This window comes from Sordaria macrospora, chromosome 1, assembly GCF_033870435.1.
Source record: "Sordaria macrospora chromosome 1, complete sequence".
Taxonomy (NCBI): Eukaryota; Fungi; Ascomycota; class Sordariomycetes; order Sordariales; family Sordariaceae; genus Sordaria; species Sordaria macrospora.
This window is the reverse complement of record NC_089371.1, coordinates 1,887,413-1,901,306: the sequence shown is the minus strand read 5'-3', so window position 1 is coordinate 1,901,306 and position 13,894 is coordinate 1,887,413. Positions and strand designations below refer to the sequence as shown.

General features: G+C 53.4%; 5 protein-coding genes across 5 annotated transcripts; 3 read left to right on the top strand and 2 right to left on the bottom strand.

Annotated features, from left to right (window-relative positions):
• The first annotated feature begins 277 nt into the window (after nucleotides 1-277).
• On the top strand, nucleotides 278-4,007 carry SMAC4_05409 (uncharacterized protein). Its single transcript, XM_003347062.2, has 2 exons — nucleotides 278-728; nucleotides 808-4,007. The coding sequence occupies exons 1-2, from the start codon at nucleotides 533-535 to the stop codon at nucleotides 3,870-3,872; spliced, it is 3,261 nt and encodes a 1,086-aa protein (XP_003347110.2). The 5' UTR covers nucleotides 278-532; the 3' UTR covers nucleotides 3,873-4,007.
• Nucleotides 4,008-4,595: 588 nt separating this feature from the next.
• Nucleotides 4,596-5,975, top strand: SMAC4_05410 (60S ribosomal protein eL37). Its single transcript, XM_024655343.2, has 6 exons — nucleotides 4,596-4,644; nucleotides 4,709-4,723; nucleotides 4,936-4,963; nucleotides 5,027-5,062; nucleotides 5,192-5,262; nucleotides 5,365-5,975. The coding sequence occupies exons 2-6, from the start codon at nucleotides 4,720-4,722 to the stop codon at nucleotides 5,502-5,504; spliced, it is 279 nt and encodes a 92-aa protein (XP_024511243.1). The 5' UTR covers nucleotides 4,596-4,644; nucleotides 4,709-4,719; the 3' UTR covers nucleotides 5,505-5,975.
• Nucleotides 5,976-6,011: 36 nt separating this feature from the next.
• SMAC4_05411 (uncharacterized protein) lies at nucleotides 6,012-7,531 on the bottom strand. The gene is made up of 2 exons (XM_066090283.1): nucleotides 6,405-7,531; nucleotides 6,012-6,326 (listed from the first exon to the last, which is right to left on the bottom strand). Exons 1-2 carry the CDS (start codon nucleotides 7,263-7,265, stop codon nucleotides 6,039-6,041), a joined length of 1,149 nt encoding a protein of 382 aa, XP_065945534.1. The 5' UTR covers nucleotides 7,266-7,531; the 3' UTR covers nucleotides 6,012-6,038.
• Nucleotides 7,532-7,911: 380 nt separating this feature from the next.
• Nucleotides 7,912-11,633, bottom strand: SMAC4_05412 (uncharacterized protein). The gene is made up of 3 exons (XM_003347065.2): nucleotides 10,350-11,633; nucleotides 9,599-10,292; nucleotides 7,912-9,539 (listed from the first exon to the last, which is right to left on the bottom strand). Exons 1-3 carry the CDS (start codon nucleotides 10,513-10,515, stop codon nucleotides 8,150-8,152), a joined length of 2,250 nt encoding a protein of 749 aa, XP_003347113.1. The 5' UTR covers nucleotides 10,516-11,633; the 3' UTR covers nucleotides 7,912-8,149.
• Nucleotides 11,634-12,746: 1,113 nt separating this feature from the next.
• On the top strand, nucleotides 12,747-13,707 carry SMAC4_05413 (uncharacterized protein). The gene is made up of 3 exons (XM_003347066.2): nucleotides 12,747-13,108; nucleotides 13,183-13,521; nucleotides 13,589-13,707. Exons 1-3 carry the CDS (start codon nucleotides 12,957-12,959, stop codon nucleotides 13,677-13,679), a joined length of 582 nt encoding a protein of 193 aa, XP_003347114.1. The 5' UTR covers nucleotides 12,747-12,956; the 3' UTR covers nucleotides 13,680-13,707.
• Nucleotides 13,708-13,894: the final 187 nt, after the last annotated feature.

The window sequence follows — 13,894 nt, the reverse complement described above, 5'->3', positions numbered from 1 at the left end:
AAAAGACATGCCATTCTTATTTCTGAGGTTTCCAGTTCCCTTTCCGCTAGGAATGACAACATGACTCGAACAGTCACCAAATACTGAGGCTACCAGAATGTGCAGTGAGCCATCTGTTGGTGAGTCTAAACAAAGCAACAGCTACTTGGCTGAGAGTGACTCTTCCATCCCCGACCTTCCTCAAGTCAACGAAATAGGAAGGTTTTATCCAAGCCGTAGATAGGAATGGGAATGAGAATTGCCAAAAACTTGACGCTATTGTAGTACTTTCCATAGTGTGGAGGAGGCACTGAAACTGGGGGGCTCTCGGCCTCCATAAGAGGTACCTCTCAAACACTTGCACGCGGGTTGGCGGGAATAGTGGGGCCCGTGCGCGGGGAAATCTTTTGACTCACTGCATGGGCCCATGGCTCCCGGCCGGTCTAGTCCGTCTGCCCCTCCGAGGGGCGGCCGCAAAAGAAATTCCTGTCAGCCTGACGGCCCGCCTATAACGCTCAACCCTTCAGCTGCCCATTGACCCTTATCCCTCTGAATGCCGCTTTCGTTGTGGCGATTGGCAATTGGAAGCTCGAGAAGGCATTCATTGCTTAAAATCACGACGACCCGCATACTTCCGGTTCCTCGACCCTATTCGACTTACAACAGCAACAAGAAAGTCAACATGGCGGAAGATCAACCCGTTGCCGCGCCTGCCGCCGCGCCGGCTGCCCCTGCCCCGAAGAAGAACGGTTCGTGAGCCCTGTGGAACTGAAGTCTACTATGCAAACTCGTGGTCACCAACTTACACCCGTTTCTTTGCTCTTGTAGACAAGAAGGAGAAGGCTAAAGCCGACAAGGCCGCCAAGTTCGCTGCTAAGCAGGCGGCCGCCAAAGCGAAGCAGCCCGCTGCTGTGTCCGCCCCCAAGGAGAAGAAGGAGAAGACACCTGCTCTCCCTCCGTACGAAGACAACACCCCGGCCGGCCAGAAGAAGGTCATCCAGTCTTTCGAGCATCCTCATTTCTCGGCATACAACCCCAGCGCCGTCGAGGCTGCCTGGTACCAGTGGTGGGAGAAGGCTGGCTACTTCAAGCCTGAAGCCTGCAGGAAACCCTCTGCTGGCAAGTTCGTCATCCCTCTGCCACCTCCGAACGTCACCGGCGCTCTCCACTGCGGCCATGCTCTCGCCAACTCCCTGCAAGATACATTGATCCGCTGGTACCGCATGAAGGGCTACGAGACCCTATGGGTGCCCGGTTGCGACCATGCCGGTATTTCGACCCAGTCCGTCGTCGAGAAGATGCTGTGGAAGAAGGAGAAGAAGATCCGTCAAGAACTTGGCCGTGAGAAGTTCACAGAGCTGGTGTGGGAGTGGAAGGGCGATTACCACCAGCGCATCAACAATGCTCAGAAGCTCATGGGCGGCTCGATGGACTGGGAGCGTGAGGCCTTCACCATGGACAAGAACCTCACTGCTGCCACTATGGAGACTTTCTGCCGTCTTCACGACGAGGGCCTCATCTACAGGTCCAACCGCTTGGTGAACTGGTGCACCCACTTGAACACCGCTCTCAGTGGTTTGGAGGTGGAGAACAAGGAAATTACCGGCCGTACCCTTCTTGATGTCCCCGGCTACGACAAGAAGGTCGAGTTCGGTGTCCTTACTCACTTCAAGTACCAGATTGACGGTTCCGAGGAGACCATCGAGGTTGCCACCACCCGTCCCGAGACCATGCTTGGCGATACCGGTATCGCCGTCAACCCCGAGGATCCTCGTTACACCCACCTTGTCGGCAAGTTCGCCCGCCACCCCTTCGTCGACCGTCTCCTCCCCATTGTCACCGACAGCTACGTCGACAAGGAGTTCGGTACCGGTGCTGTCAAGTTGACCCCGGCCCACGATTTCAATGATTACCAGCTTGGTCAGCGTCACAACCTTGAGTTCATTAACATTCTTAACGAGAACGGAACCCTCAACGACAATGCCGGCCCCTTCAAGGGACAGAAGCGTTTCGACGCCCGTTACACTGTTGTGGAGGAATTGACCAAGCTTGGACTCTTCGTCAAGAAGGAGCCCAACCCCATGAAGATCCCCCTCTGCGAGAAGTCCAAGGACGTCATTGAGCCCATGATGACCGAGCAGTGGTGGGTTCGCATGAAGGAGATGGGCGAAGCCGCGCTCCAGGTCGTCGAGGAGGGCAAGGTCAAGATCTCCCCCGAGAGTGCTAACAAGTCCTACAAGAGGTGGCTTGCCGATATCCAGGATTGGTGTATTTCTCGTCAGCTCTGGTGGGGCCATCGTATTCCTGCCTACCGCGTCATCTTTGAGGGTGAGGAGGGCCAGCGCGAGCATGAGAAGTCCGAGTGGATCGTTGGCAGAACACAGGAGGAGGCGCAGGCCAAGGCTGAGGCCAAGTTCGCCGGCCGCAAGTTCACCCTTGAGCAAGATCCCGACTGTCTCGATACCTGGTTCAGCTCCGGACTTTGGCCCATGGCCATTCTTGGCTGGCCCAACACCGAGAACCTCGACTTCAAGAAGTTCTTCCCTACCAGCATGCTCGAGACCGGCTGGGATATTTTGTTCTTCTGGGTCGCCCGTATGATCATGCTCAGTCTCAAGATGACCGGAGAGGTGCCGTTCACCGAGGTGTACTGCCACAGTTTGATCCGCGATTCCGAGGGCAGGAAGATGAGCAAGTCTTTGGGCAACGTCATCGACCCTCTTGACATCATTCGTGGTATCGAGCTCGAGGACCTCCATGCCAAGCTGCTGGTCGGTAACTTGAAGGAGGACGAAGTCGCCAGAGCTACCAAGTACCAGAAGACGGCCTTCCCCGGTGGTATCCCCGAGTGCGGTGCTGACGCCATGCGTTTCACCCTTCTCTCTTACACCACTGGTGGTGGCGATATCAACTTTGACATCAAGGTTATGCACGCTTACCGCAGATTCTGCAACAAGATTTGGCAAGCCACCAAGTACGTCCTCGGCAAGCTTCCTCAGGAGTTTGTGCCCAAGGCCGAGCTTGACGTTGCCAATCTGTCTGTCCCTGAGAAGTGGATCCTTCACCGCATGAACGTCGCCGTCAAGGGCATGAACGATGCTCTCGAGGCCCGCGAATTCTCCAGAGCCACCAAGGTTGCCTACCAGTTCTTCTACGATGAGCTCTGCGACGTCTTCATCGAGAATAGCAAGGGTATCCTCAGCGACGGTACTCCTGAGGAGCAGCAGAGCGTGCAGCAGACCCTCTACCACACCATTGACGTGGCGCTGCGTCTTCTCCACCCCATCATGCCCTATATCACTGAGGAGCTTTGGCAGCGTCTTCCTCGCAAGCAGGGCGATGGCGAGACCATCATGCTTGCTCCTTACCCTACCTTCGAGTCTCAGCTTGAGTTCGCTACTGAAGCTGAGGACTACGAGCTTGGTCTTAAGTGCGCCGGCGGCATCCGCTCCCTGGCTGCCGACTACAACATCAAGTCGGACGGCAGCGCGTTCATCAAGGCCACTACTGAGGGCAGTCTCGCCACTGTCAACGCTCAGATCGCCGCCATCAGGACACTCTGTGGCAAGGGCGTTAAGGAGGTCCGCGTCTTGGCCGCCGATGAGGAGCTGCCAAGAGGCTGCGCCGTCTATGTCATCAATGCCGAGATCACCGTCCTTCTCCAGGTTGGCGGTAACATCAGCGACATCGATGCTGAGATCAAGAAGATCACCACCAAGTTGCAGAAGACTGACCTCACCATCAAGAAGCAGCAGGAGTTGCTGTCCAAGGATGGTTTCGAGAAGGTCAGTGAGGCTGTCCAGGAGTCTGAGAAGCAGAAGCTGGCCGATGCTCAGGCGGCGAAGGAGAACTACCAGCGCACTCTGGAGGAGTTCAGCAAGCTGAAGATCTAAGTGTGGGATTTCATTTGGAGTTGGTATCTGGTTGAGCATCTAGTACGGCCCTTCAGTGTCCGAAGAATGCTTGGAGCGTTTAGAAAAGTTGTAGTTAGTTTCTCATTATAAGACGACATCTTTCGGAACTTGAATGTTTTTGTCCCAGCAACATTTCTGTTGACTATAAAGCCTTGAGGGTGATTCATGATGTTTGTGGATCGGGATGACTGATGAGCTTCAGCTTTGACTTCGTGGTCATTGAAATGGGTGTTTAAGAGAGCTACATCTCAAGTCAGTTCACACGTGGATTCAAGTCCATCTTATCCTGCTTGTTTCTGCTACAGAGAGTGTCCTATTCTTCTCGAAGTTGTTACCGTCTGGTGAGAGATATCTGCAGGTTTAACTACTTTTTGAACTGATGCGTACAGTTGCATACCAAGTGCCGTCGATGCCGCTCTCAGGCGGCCTAAAGCAACAAGATATCATGTATAATTGAAGCGTCGGCGAAGTCTCATCGATGTGGTCCTGCCAGGAGGTCTGGATGATTGAAGTCTTGAGTGGGCCTGGGCGGCACGGAATTGTGGGTCGGCTAAAGGGACGGGTGGGACGCGGCAGCGCAGGTTGCGCCCAACAGGTGACACAAGCCACAATCCGCAGCCACATGTGGCGGGGGTACGCGGCAGCCCTAAGCGGGAAATCTGGCTGCCGCACATTCCCAAAATTTCGCGATCCTAGACTTGAGAGAATCATCCAACTCACGACAACGCTCCGCCCGGTGACGACGACGAAGGTATTTCCGCTCCACCCCCAACAAGAGGTTCCCTTACGGCCATACTGATTTTGTTCGAACACAGCAACCGCCAAAATGAGTAGGTTTTCCCTGATCCTGCAGACACACGACGTACCTCAAAACCATTTTTGATCGACCCCTCGCCAACGACCGAATTGACGATCTGGTCGAAATGTTGCCCTGAGCGACTGTAAACTGGACGACATACGGCTCGAAGACGAAATAATGCACAACAACTACGAGAGGATGCGATATGATTGGGACACGATGGGCTGACACGGTGGCGAACAGCTAAGGGAACTTCGAGCTTTGGCAAGCGGTATGTTTGAGGACCCATACGGCTCGGACACTGTCGGATAAGGGTAACTAACTCTCCAAACAGCCACACCAAGACCCACGGTCTTTGCAGACGTTGCGGGTAAGTCGACACGAATCCGAATCCGAATGAAAAAAAGGAGAACACATGGGTCGACGATCACAAAGATACACGAACATCGACGACGTCCTCCGCTACAACAGAACAAGAAATTGACAATCGATTCACCAGTCGCCGTTCGCTCCACAACCAGAAGAAGGTCTGCGCTTCTTGCGGCTACCCTGCCGCCAAGACCCGCAAGTGTACGTTGGACTCTATTATCCTCGAGGGGGCCTACCTGAGAGGTTCCCCCCGAATCTCGGGCGCAAGTGTCAGAATGCTGACATCAGGGTTTTGCAATACAGACAACTGGTCTGAGAAGGCTAAGCGCAGAAAGACCACCGGCACTGGTCGCCTCCGTTACCTCAGCACCGTCTCTCGCAAGTTCAAGAACGGCTTCCAGACCGGTGTCCCCAAGGGCTCCAAGGCTCCCGTCGCTGCTTAAATGAGCGAACTGGGTTGGATTTTCTGTTCTCTCGGGTCGATTAACGTGAACTGGCGGCGGCGAAGCGGGACAAATGGGACGGGATCGTTTTCTTCGGCGGGTGCGGTGTAACCAGGGACTGGGATTATCTACGGATCGGACCTAAACTCGCTTTTTGCTGCTGCTACATCACATCAACGGGCAAAAGGTGCATGAGGTTTACATTTTGCGCGCGCGCGGGGAACTCGATCTTCAAAAGGCTTTCTTGACATGCGCAAGGAGCAAACATGGTCATGGGATACAATGGCGTAACGTCTTTTTTGCTGAAGCGGAAACAGCAAAAGTCTCCCCACGGACAAGGCAAGCTTTCAAGCTTGGTGATGGGCTGAGTGTCGCCCGGTCGAGCAAGTTTTATTACTACTCTACAATTCCAGTTCCGTTAATTCACCCGAGCGTTTCGGAACATTTGGGAGAGCCACGAATATCAGATATGACGTGATGTGTGATGATGGTTATCAAATTCAATATCAGGCCCAATGTTTTCGAACCAGCTATTTATTGCCCCCTTTCAAAGACCCGAACGCCACCGTCTCCTCCGACATGATACAGATACTCCTTTTCTTCAATCTGCCTCTCGCCGCTACTGTCTCCTCCACGCGTAATCCTGACCACACCGCTCACGTCCTTCGCAATGCCAGTATCCAGTAATCTAAGACTCACAATCATATCCGACTCATGCGCCAGCGACAGAACGAAGGAGGCGTGATCCTTCTCCAGCGTGGTCGCCTGCGAAGCGATCAATGGGTCGTCGGCAGACAACGTGAGGATCGTGGCATGTGATTGCTAATATCATTAATCATCAGTCTCTTCGTCCTCCGTATGCATGCATCTGTCCGCCCGTGTGCTCGTAGGATGACTTACCTCTCTGAGATCCAACAGCAGGTCCTTCAATGCCGATGAAACCGACCCGTTCCCATCCGACGTAGCAGCCAGCAAAAAGTCAAGCTGGTCAATAACCAGCACCACCTTCTTGTTCTTCTGGCACAGCTCGTCCAAAGCAGCGTGTAGCGTCTTGCTCACATCTGCCACTGCCAAGCTGGGGAGAGAGCGCTTCCACTTTTCTCCTGCAGCCGGCCCATGTCCTTGTCCTTGTCCTTGTGACATAGATTCCCTCGTTACCGGGCTTGTCGGAGCAGCTTGTGGTGGTCCCCGTCCTGGCACCCCTCCAGCCGCCACCGGCACAGGAGGTCTACTTCTCACAGGAAGACCACCCCCAACAGCACCAGAAACACCACCACCACCAGCACCACCACTCTCCCCATCATACCCAGACCCAGATCTAACCCCAACGCAAAGCCCATCAACAAACCCCAACTTTCCCCTCCTCCCCAGCCCCTCCAAATCCAGTCCCAGCCTACCGGCACTTTCCTTCCAAAACGCAAAGTCACGAAGGAAGCTCACCAGCAATACCCCCACACTCTCCCCTTCCTCATCATTTGCACCTCCTCCATTTTGCGCGGGGGCGGGTGGCTCAAGGCCAGGTTCAGCAGCTACCGGAATCCTCAGGCCTACGCGTCTCTGGCCCTGTGGCTGGTGTTGTTGTGGTCTTGTTGGCTGCGCTTGCTGCTGCTGCTGAGATTTTGATTTGAGGAGTGTGTAAAGGTAGCGAAGGAGGAGCCAGTTGGTGTTGGCGCCAAGGAGGCCTGTTAGGAGGATTTGGGACTGGGGCGGCTCGATGGCGAGGTAGGGTTCCAGGAGAGGGGGGATGGTTCGGGATGTCATTTTGTTGAGAGTTGAGAGTTGAGAGTTGAGGCTGAGGTTGAGGTTCTTCGTCCAGGTAGAAGAAGTGAGGGCGTCGGCTGGCCTGGTGTATTGTGAACCGATGTGCTGAGAATGAGCTATATCTCTACGTAGGAGACAAAGTGTGGTTTTGTGGTTGGGGTTGTTGAAGAGATGTGGCTGAACCAGTCAAGATCGAAAGAGTGCTGGGTGTATTCTGGGTAACCGAGGGCAAACGAAGTGGTGAGATGAAAGTATGAAGATAAGGGGAAGTCCTTTTGCCAAAAAAGGAAAAAAAAAAAAAAAAAAGTTCCCAAGGGTAGTAAGTGAGGTCGAAATAGGTGAGCTTCGTGAGCTTGTGTAACTGGGCTTGTGATGCAATTGATAGTGGGGCTCACGCTAGGGAAGGAAAAAGGAGAGAAAATAGAGGGGTCGTTACTAGCACACAGTACGCATGTCACGTCGTTTTAATGTTTTGTCACTGTACCCGTTTCTTCAACACTCCCGCCTTGTCCTTGAGGATTTTTGACCAACAGCTCCAATCCTCTCAGGTCATAATGTCATGGGCATTGGAGAATGCAAACTTTCATAAAGTGTGGCACAATTTCCGTGTCATACAAGCAAGTCCAAAAGTCACAGAGTTAAGAATCGCAGCTAGATGCCAAATTTATAATATCCTAAACTGTTATATGCAAACGCTACAAATGGTATCATGCAAAATGCGTACAATATCCCAAGTCAATGCCCCAACAAACTCCTTACCTAACACAGTCATAACTCATGCTCATGGCTAGCCTCACCAATCGGTGACAGGTTACCCTACCAAAGCCTCCAGAGGTCTACCGTCACGATGACCGTCAGGTGTATTTGACCTTACGGAAGTTCACCTAGAACTTCTCCATAAAGTTCTTCCGGACCGTCCACATCCTGGCTCTCTTTCCGTAGATGTACATTGGGATAGTGAAAAAGAGCAAGATGAGCTGGATGATTCCGATCCAGATAAACACAGTCTTAGGTCCATCGTCCGTAAGCCAGCCGGTTACAAACAGGCTGAAAACGAGACCGTGGAAAATATTCTTGCTGAAGTTGAGCGTAACCAAGGCCTCGCCCGCATACTGTCTGTAGCTGTCGACACAGAAGGTGATGCTGGTTGTCGAGCCAAGCGAGCATCCGAACGAGACGACACCAAAGAACACGGTCGGTACAATCCAGTGGTTACCCAGCTGTGCAGACCAGCCGAAGCCCATCAGGCCAATAACCGTGGTAATGGCTACAGGTAGCGCCATGACAAGTCGGAACTCGGGCTCGTATAGACCACCATTACGCCTGGCCATTGCCTTCACGATGACATCCGATACCTTGCCCGCCACAGCCGTGCCCAGAATACCGCCGACAAAAGGGCTGATGTAAACCAACCCCGTCTGCAGAGCGTTGAATTCATAGTGGCCTTCACGGTAGATGACAGCTACAGATTCGGATATCACAATAAGCCATCCGACTGAGCATGAGTAGACGATGGCTGACCAAAGGACGGCTGGATAGGAGAACAGAATGAGCGGCCGGACGGCTACTTTGTGCCATTTGTCCTTGTTCAGGCGGCCATGGAACGGCTTGAGCTGCTGAATAAACGACTTTGCCGGCTGGTCCCGTAGGGCCGTAGTGTATGGAACTCTGCCGGCCACCATGCGTGAGCTAGCCACTGATTGAGACTCGGTATCGGTTTCGGTGTGATCCTGTCGGGCAAGCCTGTCCGGAGAGTAAGGTGACTTGGGCTTTTCAAGGTTGTCGGACATGTAGGAGACATGGGGCTTCGTCGAATTGTCAGATGATGAGGGTCCCTGGGCAATTATATCGGGGCGCGCAGCATGGCTGTCTTCCGCAAAAATACGTGCTGTGCCGGGAACACTCGAGTCGCGGAGCTCATCAAGCTTCCCAGAAGTGTGCTGTAGCACTGCAGCCTCCCTATCCTTTTCGGTATGATGCTCTTCCGCTTCAGTAGCAAATCCGACGTGAACGTTCCGGCGATGGTTAGGCGCCGGCGCTGGACTCGGACCTTCCTCACTATGGCGAGCACTGGGCAATGCGCTGGGTAAAGCGCTGGGTGGCACACTGACACCTGCGGCATCCGAACGCCGAATGTGCTGTTTTGAGGACATCCGGCGGAAGAAGCCTGGCCTAGATGATTTCTTCCTCGGATGGGGCACTCTGTCCCAGAATGTCTCGGGGACAAAGAGGAACAGCAGAAACCCACAGAAGCCAACAACCATAGCAACAACCCTAATAGACTTGTTAGGCTTTGAAACACCTGAGACTGACGTTAGGGACAAGAAACTCACCAGAAAGTCCAGCGCCATCCCAAGCTCTCAATCACGGCTGCGCTGACCAAAGGAACCAGGTTCTTTCCACCAAGAAGCAACAGAGTATAAATGCCGATTCGATAAGCTCGCTCGTGGAGGAAGAAGATCTCGGCAATGGTGGCAGACGGAAGGCATTCAACCGGACTGACAGCAATGCCCTGGAAGATTCTTCCAAGCACCAAAGACACGAAGCTCTTTGAAACGGCGCACCACACTGATGTTACGACAAACAACAGAGCCCCAAAGAGGTACACTGGCCTTTTTCCGTACAGGATAGCCGTAGGCGAGAAGACCACGGAGCCAAGACCCATACCCATCATGTAGAGGCCTGTCGTAAGTGATACGTCTGAGACGCTGACATCAAACTCATTGGCGACATCGGTGAAGCCAGCAGCAAGGAGAGGGGTCATGCCGCCGCCCACCATACAAAAGAGGCCCAGGGAGAGCAGGGCCGAATCTCTGCGCCACGTCGGCCAGTTGAGGGGGTCATTGGCGGATTCTTCTGGTTGGGGTTCGAGAATGATTTTGCCGTCACTCGTTTTCTTCTTCTCGTCCTGTGGGGGTTCTGGGGGCCGAATAACGGCGGTTGGGATGGATGAATGGGAAGTTCGTGCAGGTGCGTTTCGTAGACCAAGGGGCTCATTGTGGTCTGCCGCTAGTAATAGGACCGAGCCTAGGAGGAAGTTAGTGTTATTGTAATTGCAAAATAGTGCTTCTGGGTAAATCTTACCTGGTACTTCAATGGTCTCTCTGTCGTTCAAAATGCACATATTCCATTTTGGTAGTCCTCTCCTCCCCGGTGTCTCCTCGTTTTCTTGCTCCCTGGTCGGACTCTGTCCAAACAACCGCCATCCGCCTTTTTGTGGTGCGGTGCCCGCTTCAGGATCGGGCGCCATTGCTTAAGATTCTCTCTTAGGGTGTTTCGTATCTAGGGAGGACAGTAGATTTTTCTGGGACAGATTGAATGATATTCGGAAAGTTTGCGGGCGTATTACCCAGAAAGTTGTGGTTGCCGGTGAGTATAAGGAGCGTCAAGACCCTGATATGAGGTGGAAGAATACGAATGGGCCAGGAAATTCGGTGTGTTGTCGGGCGAGAGGAGAAGTATCAAAGATATGTGCAGGGAAGAACTCTATGAGATAGACATCTATGAGGGATGAATGCAGGGTAAGGCAATGATGACAGAAAGGTATGCAGCATGCAGGAAGGAGGGAGACGGAGTTCAAGTACTCAACCGTCGATCTCCAAGGGCCGGACTTTGGTTGTCAGTCAAAGCCGTGCTAGTCGTACTAGCTCTCTGGTTGGCAAACCCGCCTTCCTCAACAGGCACTAAAGATGTCTCAAGATCTTGCAAATAAGAAACAAGAAATGCCTAGATGAAACGAAAAGAGGAGAAGGGGTCAAGTGAGCACAGGAAGCGGCGGTTGTCGAGAATAGCTGCATGTCTTTTCTGATGCCTTCCACTTGGGTGCATCTTGGTATCAATAAGTGTCCACCAAACACGCTAAAACACACCAGCGCGTGGGCCGAACCCATGCTGTAGACGACCCTGCCGTGGGAGTTTAGACCTGCCCCCCCGGGAGGTCCCAGCCTCCTTCAACGCCGCCGAGGTCTGCCAAGCCCCGGCCAAGATGGGCTTTTGACGGAAAATGAGAGAAAGGACCAGGCGGATCGGGTCAGGTTCAAAGGCAACGACTGAGGAGTGATCCACAACTGTGGCCTTTTTGTCGCCTGGTTCGACTCGTTGTGGTGAGCCAGACCGGTCGTCAGGTGGACCATGTTGGGCAGGAGCGACAGGGAAGACGGTCGACGAGGGAGTTTCTTGCTTCGGTTCAGTTGCCTCCATGGGCATAATGTTTAGTCTCACGTCGAGCTGCTGTCCTGAGAGGTTCTCAGGCCATCATCTTTGAGTCCCGAGACTAGTGTAGTGTACTGATTTAGGCAAACCTGGCAGACCAGGCCGGTGCAAAAAGGCAAAGGATCGACGATCCAGGGTGCGAGCCGATGTGGCGGGCTTGACAATCGTCTAGACAAGGACAAAACCGCAAAGATCGAGCGAGGTTTTCTTTTTTGTCTATCGTCCTGCCGTCCTCCTCGACTTCTGGCCCCGTGTGCGAGCACCCGAGTCTCCGGTTGGCGGAAAGAAAGCGGAGGATACGAGATGGACTGCGCGAGAATGATCAAAGGCCAGGATGTAGAGGTTGCTTCGCATTAGCTTGCCCCTCCGAGTAGTGAAAATCATCGTTGAATGAGCTTATTCTGGATATACAATGCCGTCTTATCGCGTGTAAGTTGTTGGATGGTCGCAAAATGGTTGCAAAAGCCGCAACTGACAAAGGGTCACGTTAGGTCGCACCAGCTCACACCATTTCCTAACAGAGACCCTCCCATGGTTTCCCCCGCACTACAGTTCGGGTATCCGCAGCCAAATGCGCCAGAGACGCGCCAGAGAACGCTGTAGGCGCAGATCCTGACTGCGAAACCCACCTCCTATCTTTTGAGGTTATATCGACACAGACAATCGGACACCAAATTATCTCTCGCAAGTACCACCGGAGGGCCTAAGCTCTTTCGGAAGGAGCCCTCCGCCCGGGGTCGACAGCGGCTTAGCTCGGCAGATCTCAAACATTGTGCTCGGATGTCCCCCGAGTCACTGCTGTTACAGATTCAACCTGTCTGTTCTAACCAAAAAAAAAGACCCCAGCGTCAAATCTCTATGCCCTAGAGGTAATACAGCGCAAGTGATAAAAGTGCATCATGATGCCCTTGATGACGAACTCGATGTTCGTGGATGGAATGTTCTCAAGCAAATACCGGTCATCCGGCCTCGCTTTCACTCAGCTGGACACCTCCTCGAAAGACTAGAATTGCTCCTTTGCCCGGTTGCCGGCGCTCACATGTTCATGACCATGACCGGGAAGTGGACGGGCGGGTTGGTTGGTGTGGTGTCATTTGCAAGATCTCCATGGCTTGCAGCACCCCTGCAAACAAACGAAAGGCGAACCCTCACCCCGTTGGTCCCCTAAAACAGAAGACGATGCGTTATGACGCAACCAATCTTACATTCTCACGCTGCGAGATCCTTGGCGCTCCTCACCTCTATCTCTTAGCTCCCGTCTTGTTGCTGATGCCATGACAGCGTCAGTGTGAATGGTGACCACCAATTCCGAGACATTCTCCAGCTCACAATCGAATCCATTACGCTCTTCCCTTTTTGATCTCGATTAGCTTGCGCTCAACAGCATCACACCATCATTGCCGGCCCAAACGACCGCAGACGTGCCGTCCAATTGAGACCCCAGACAGCCAAAGAGCCGCAAGCTGTCACCGTTCTACCATGCATTTCCTCTCTACCTCGGGCAGACAGGCCGGGCGCCTGCTCCGCAAGACACCAACAGCAGCGGCAGTGACTTGCAACCAATTCGCTTCGAGTGCTGCGTCTTTTTCGACATCACGCGCAGTTGCGGCCAAGAACCAAATTTACCAGTCGTGCGTACAGTCATCATAGATGCGCCTGCGGTCTCTTTTGCGGAAAGGCCACTAACTCTTGTTCTGGTCCACAGTGTTCGTAACCTCGACCAGTTCCATACATATCAGCTGCTCTCATCCTCCTCGCGAACACCGCTGTTGACGCTGTGGACCACTTCCTATTGCCCTACATGTCGAGTGGTGGAGCCCTTGTTGCGCGAGCTCGTCGAAACCGGAGTCGGTGAAGAAGAGGGCGGCGTTGGCTTTTGTACCGTCGAGTACGATGCGCCTGATGTTATGGAAGCCGGACTGGGCCTTACCTATATGATCAACTCGATCCCTACCTTGCTGAGTTTTGATGCCCAGGAGGCGCAGACGCAAACCAAGGTCACCGACGGTCGCCAATTGGCCAATCGCAAGTTCTTGGAGGAATGGTACGCCAGCTCTTTGGCCGTTGTGTGAATCTCTTGCTCTCCGGAGGCTAACTTGACTCTACTACAGGATTCGAAACGAGGCGAGACGGCATGGAAATCGCGGAAGGGGCGGGTCTCCTACCAGCATCTTCAGCGGCCTCTTTGGCAAACTGAAGTAGTAACCCAGCAAATCACCAATTACAAGTTTCTGCCGAGGCAGATCACAGCGCACATCCGAACTGCACACAATGATCGTCGGTCGATGCACACAACTTCCCCGCAAATTAAGCTTCGTCCGAGCTGAGCGGCTTCAAAACGCTTGACGACTGTCCTACACTGGTAGAATCGGACTGACTACATAGTGTACAGACAAGACCTTGGCCGTATTAGTCTC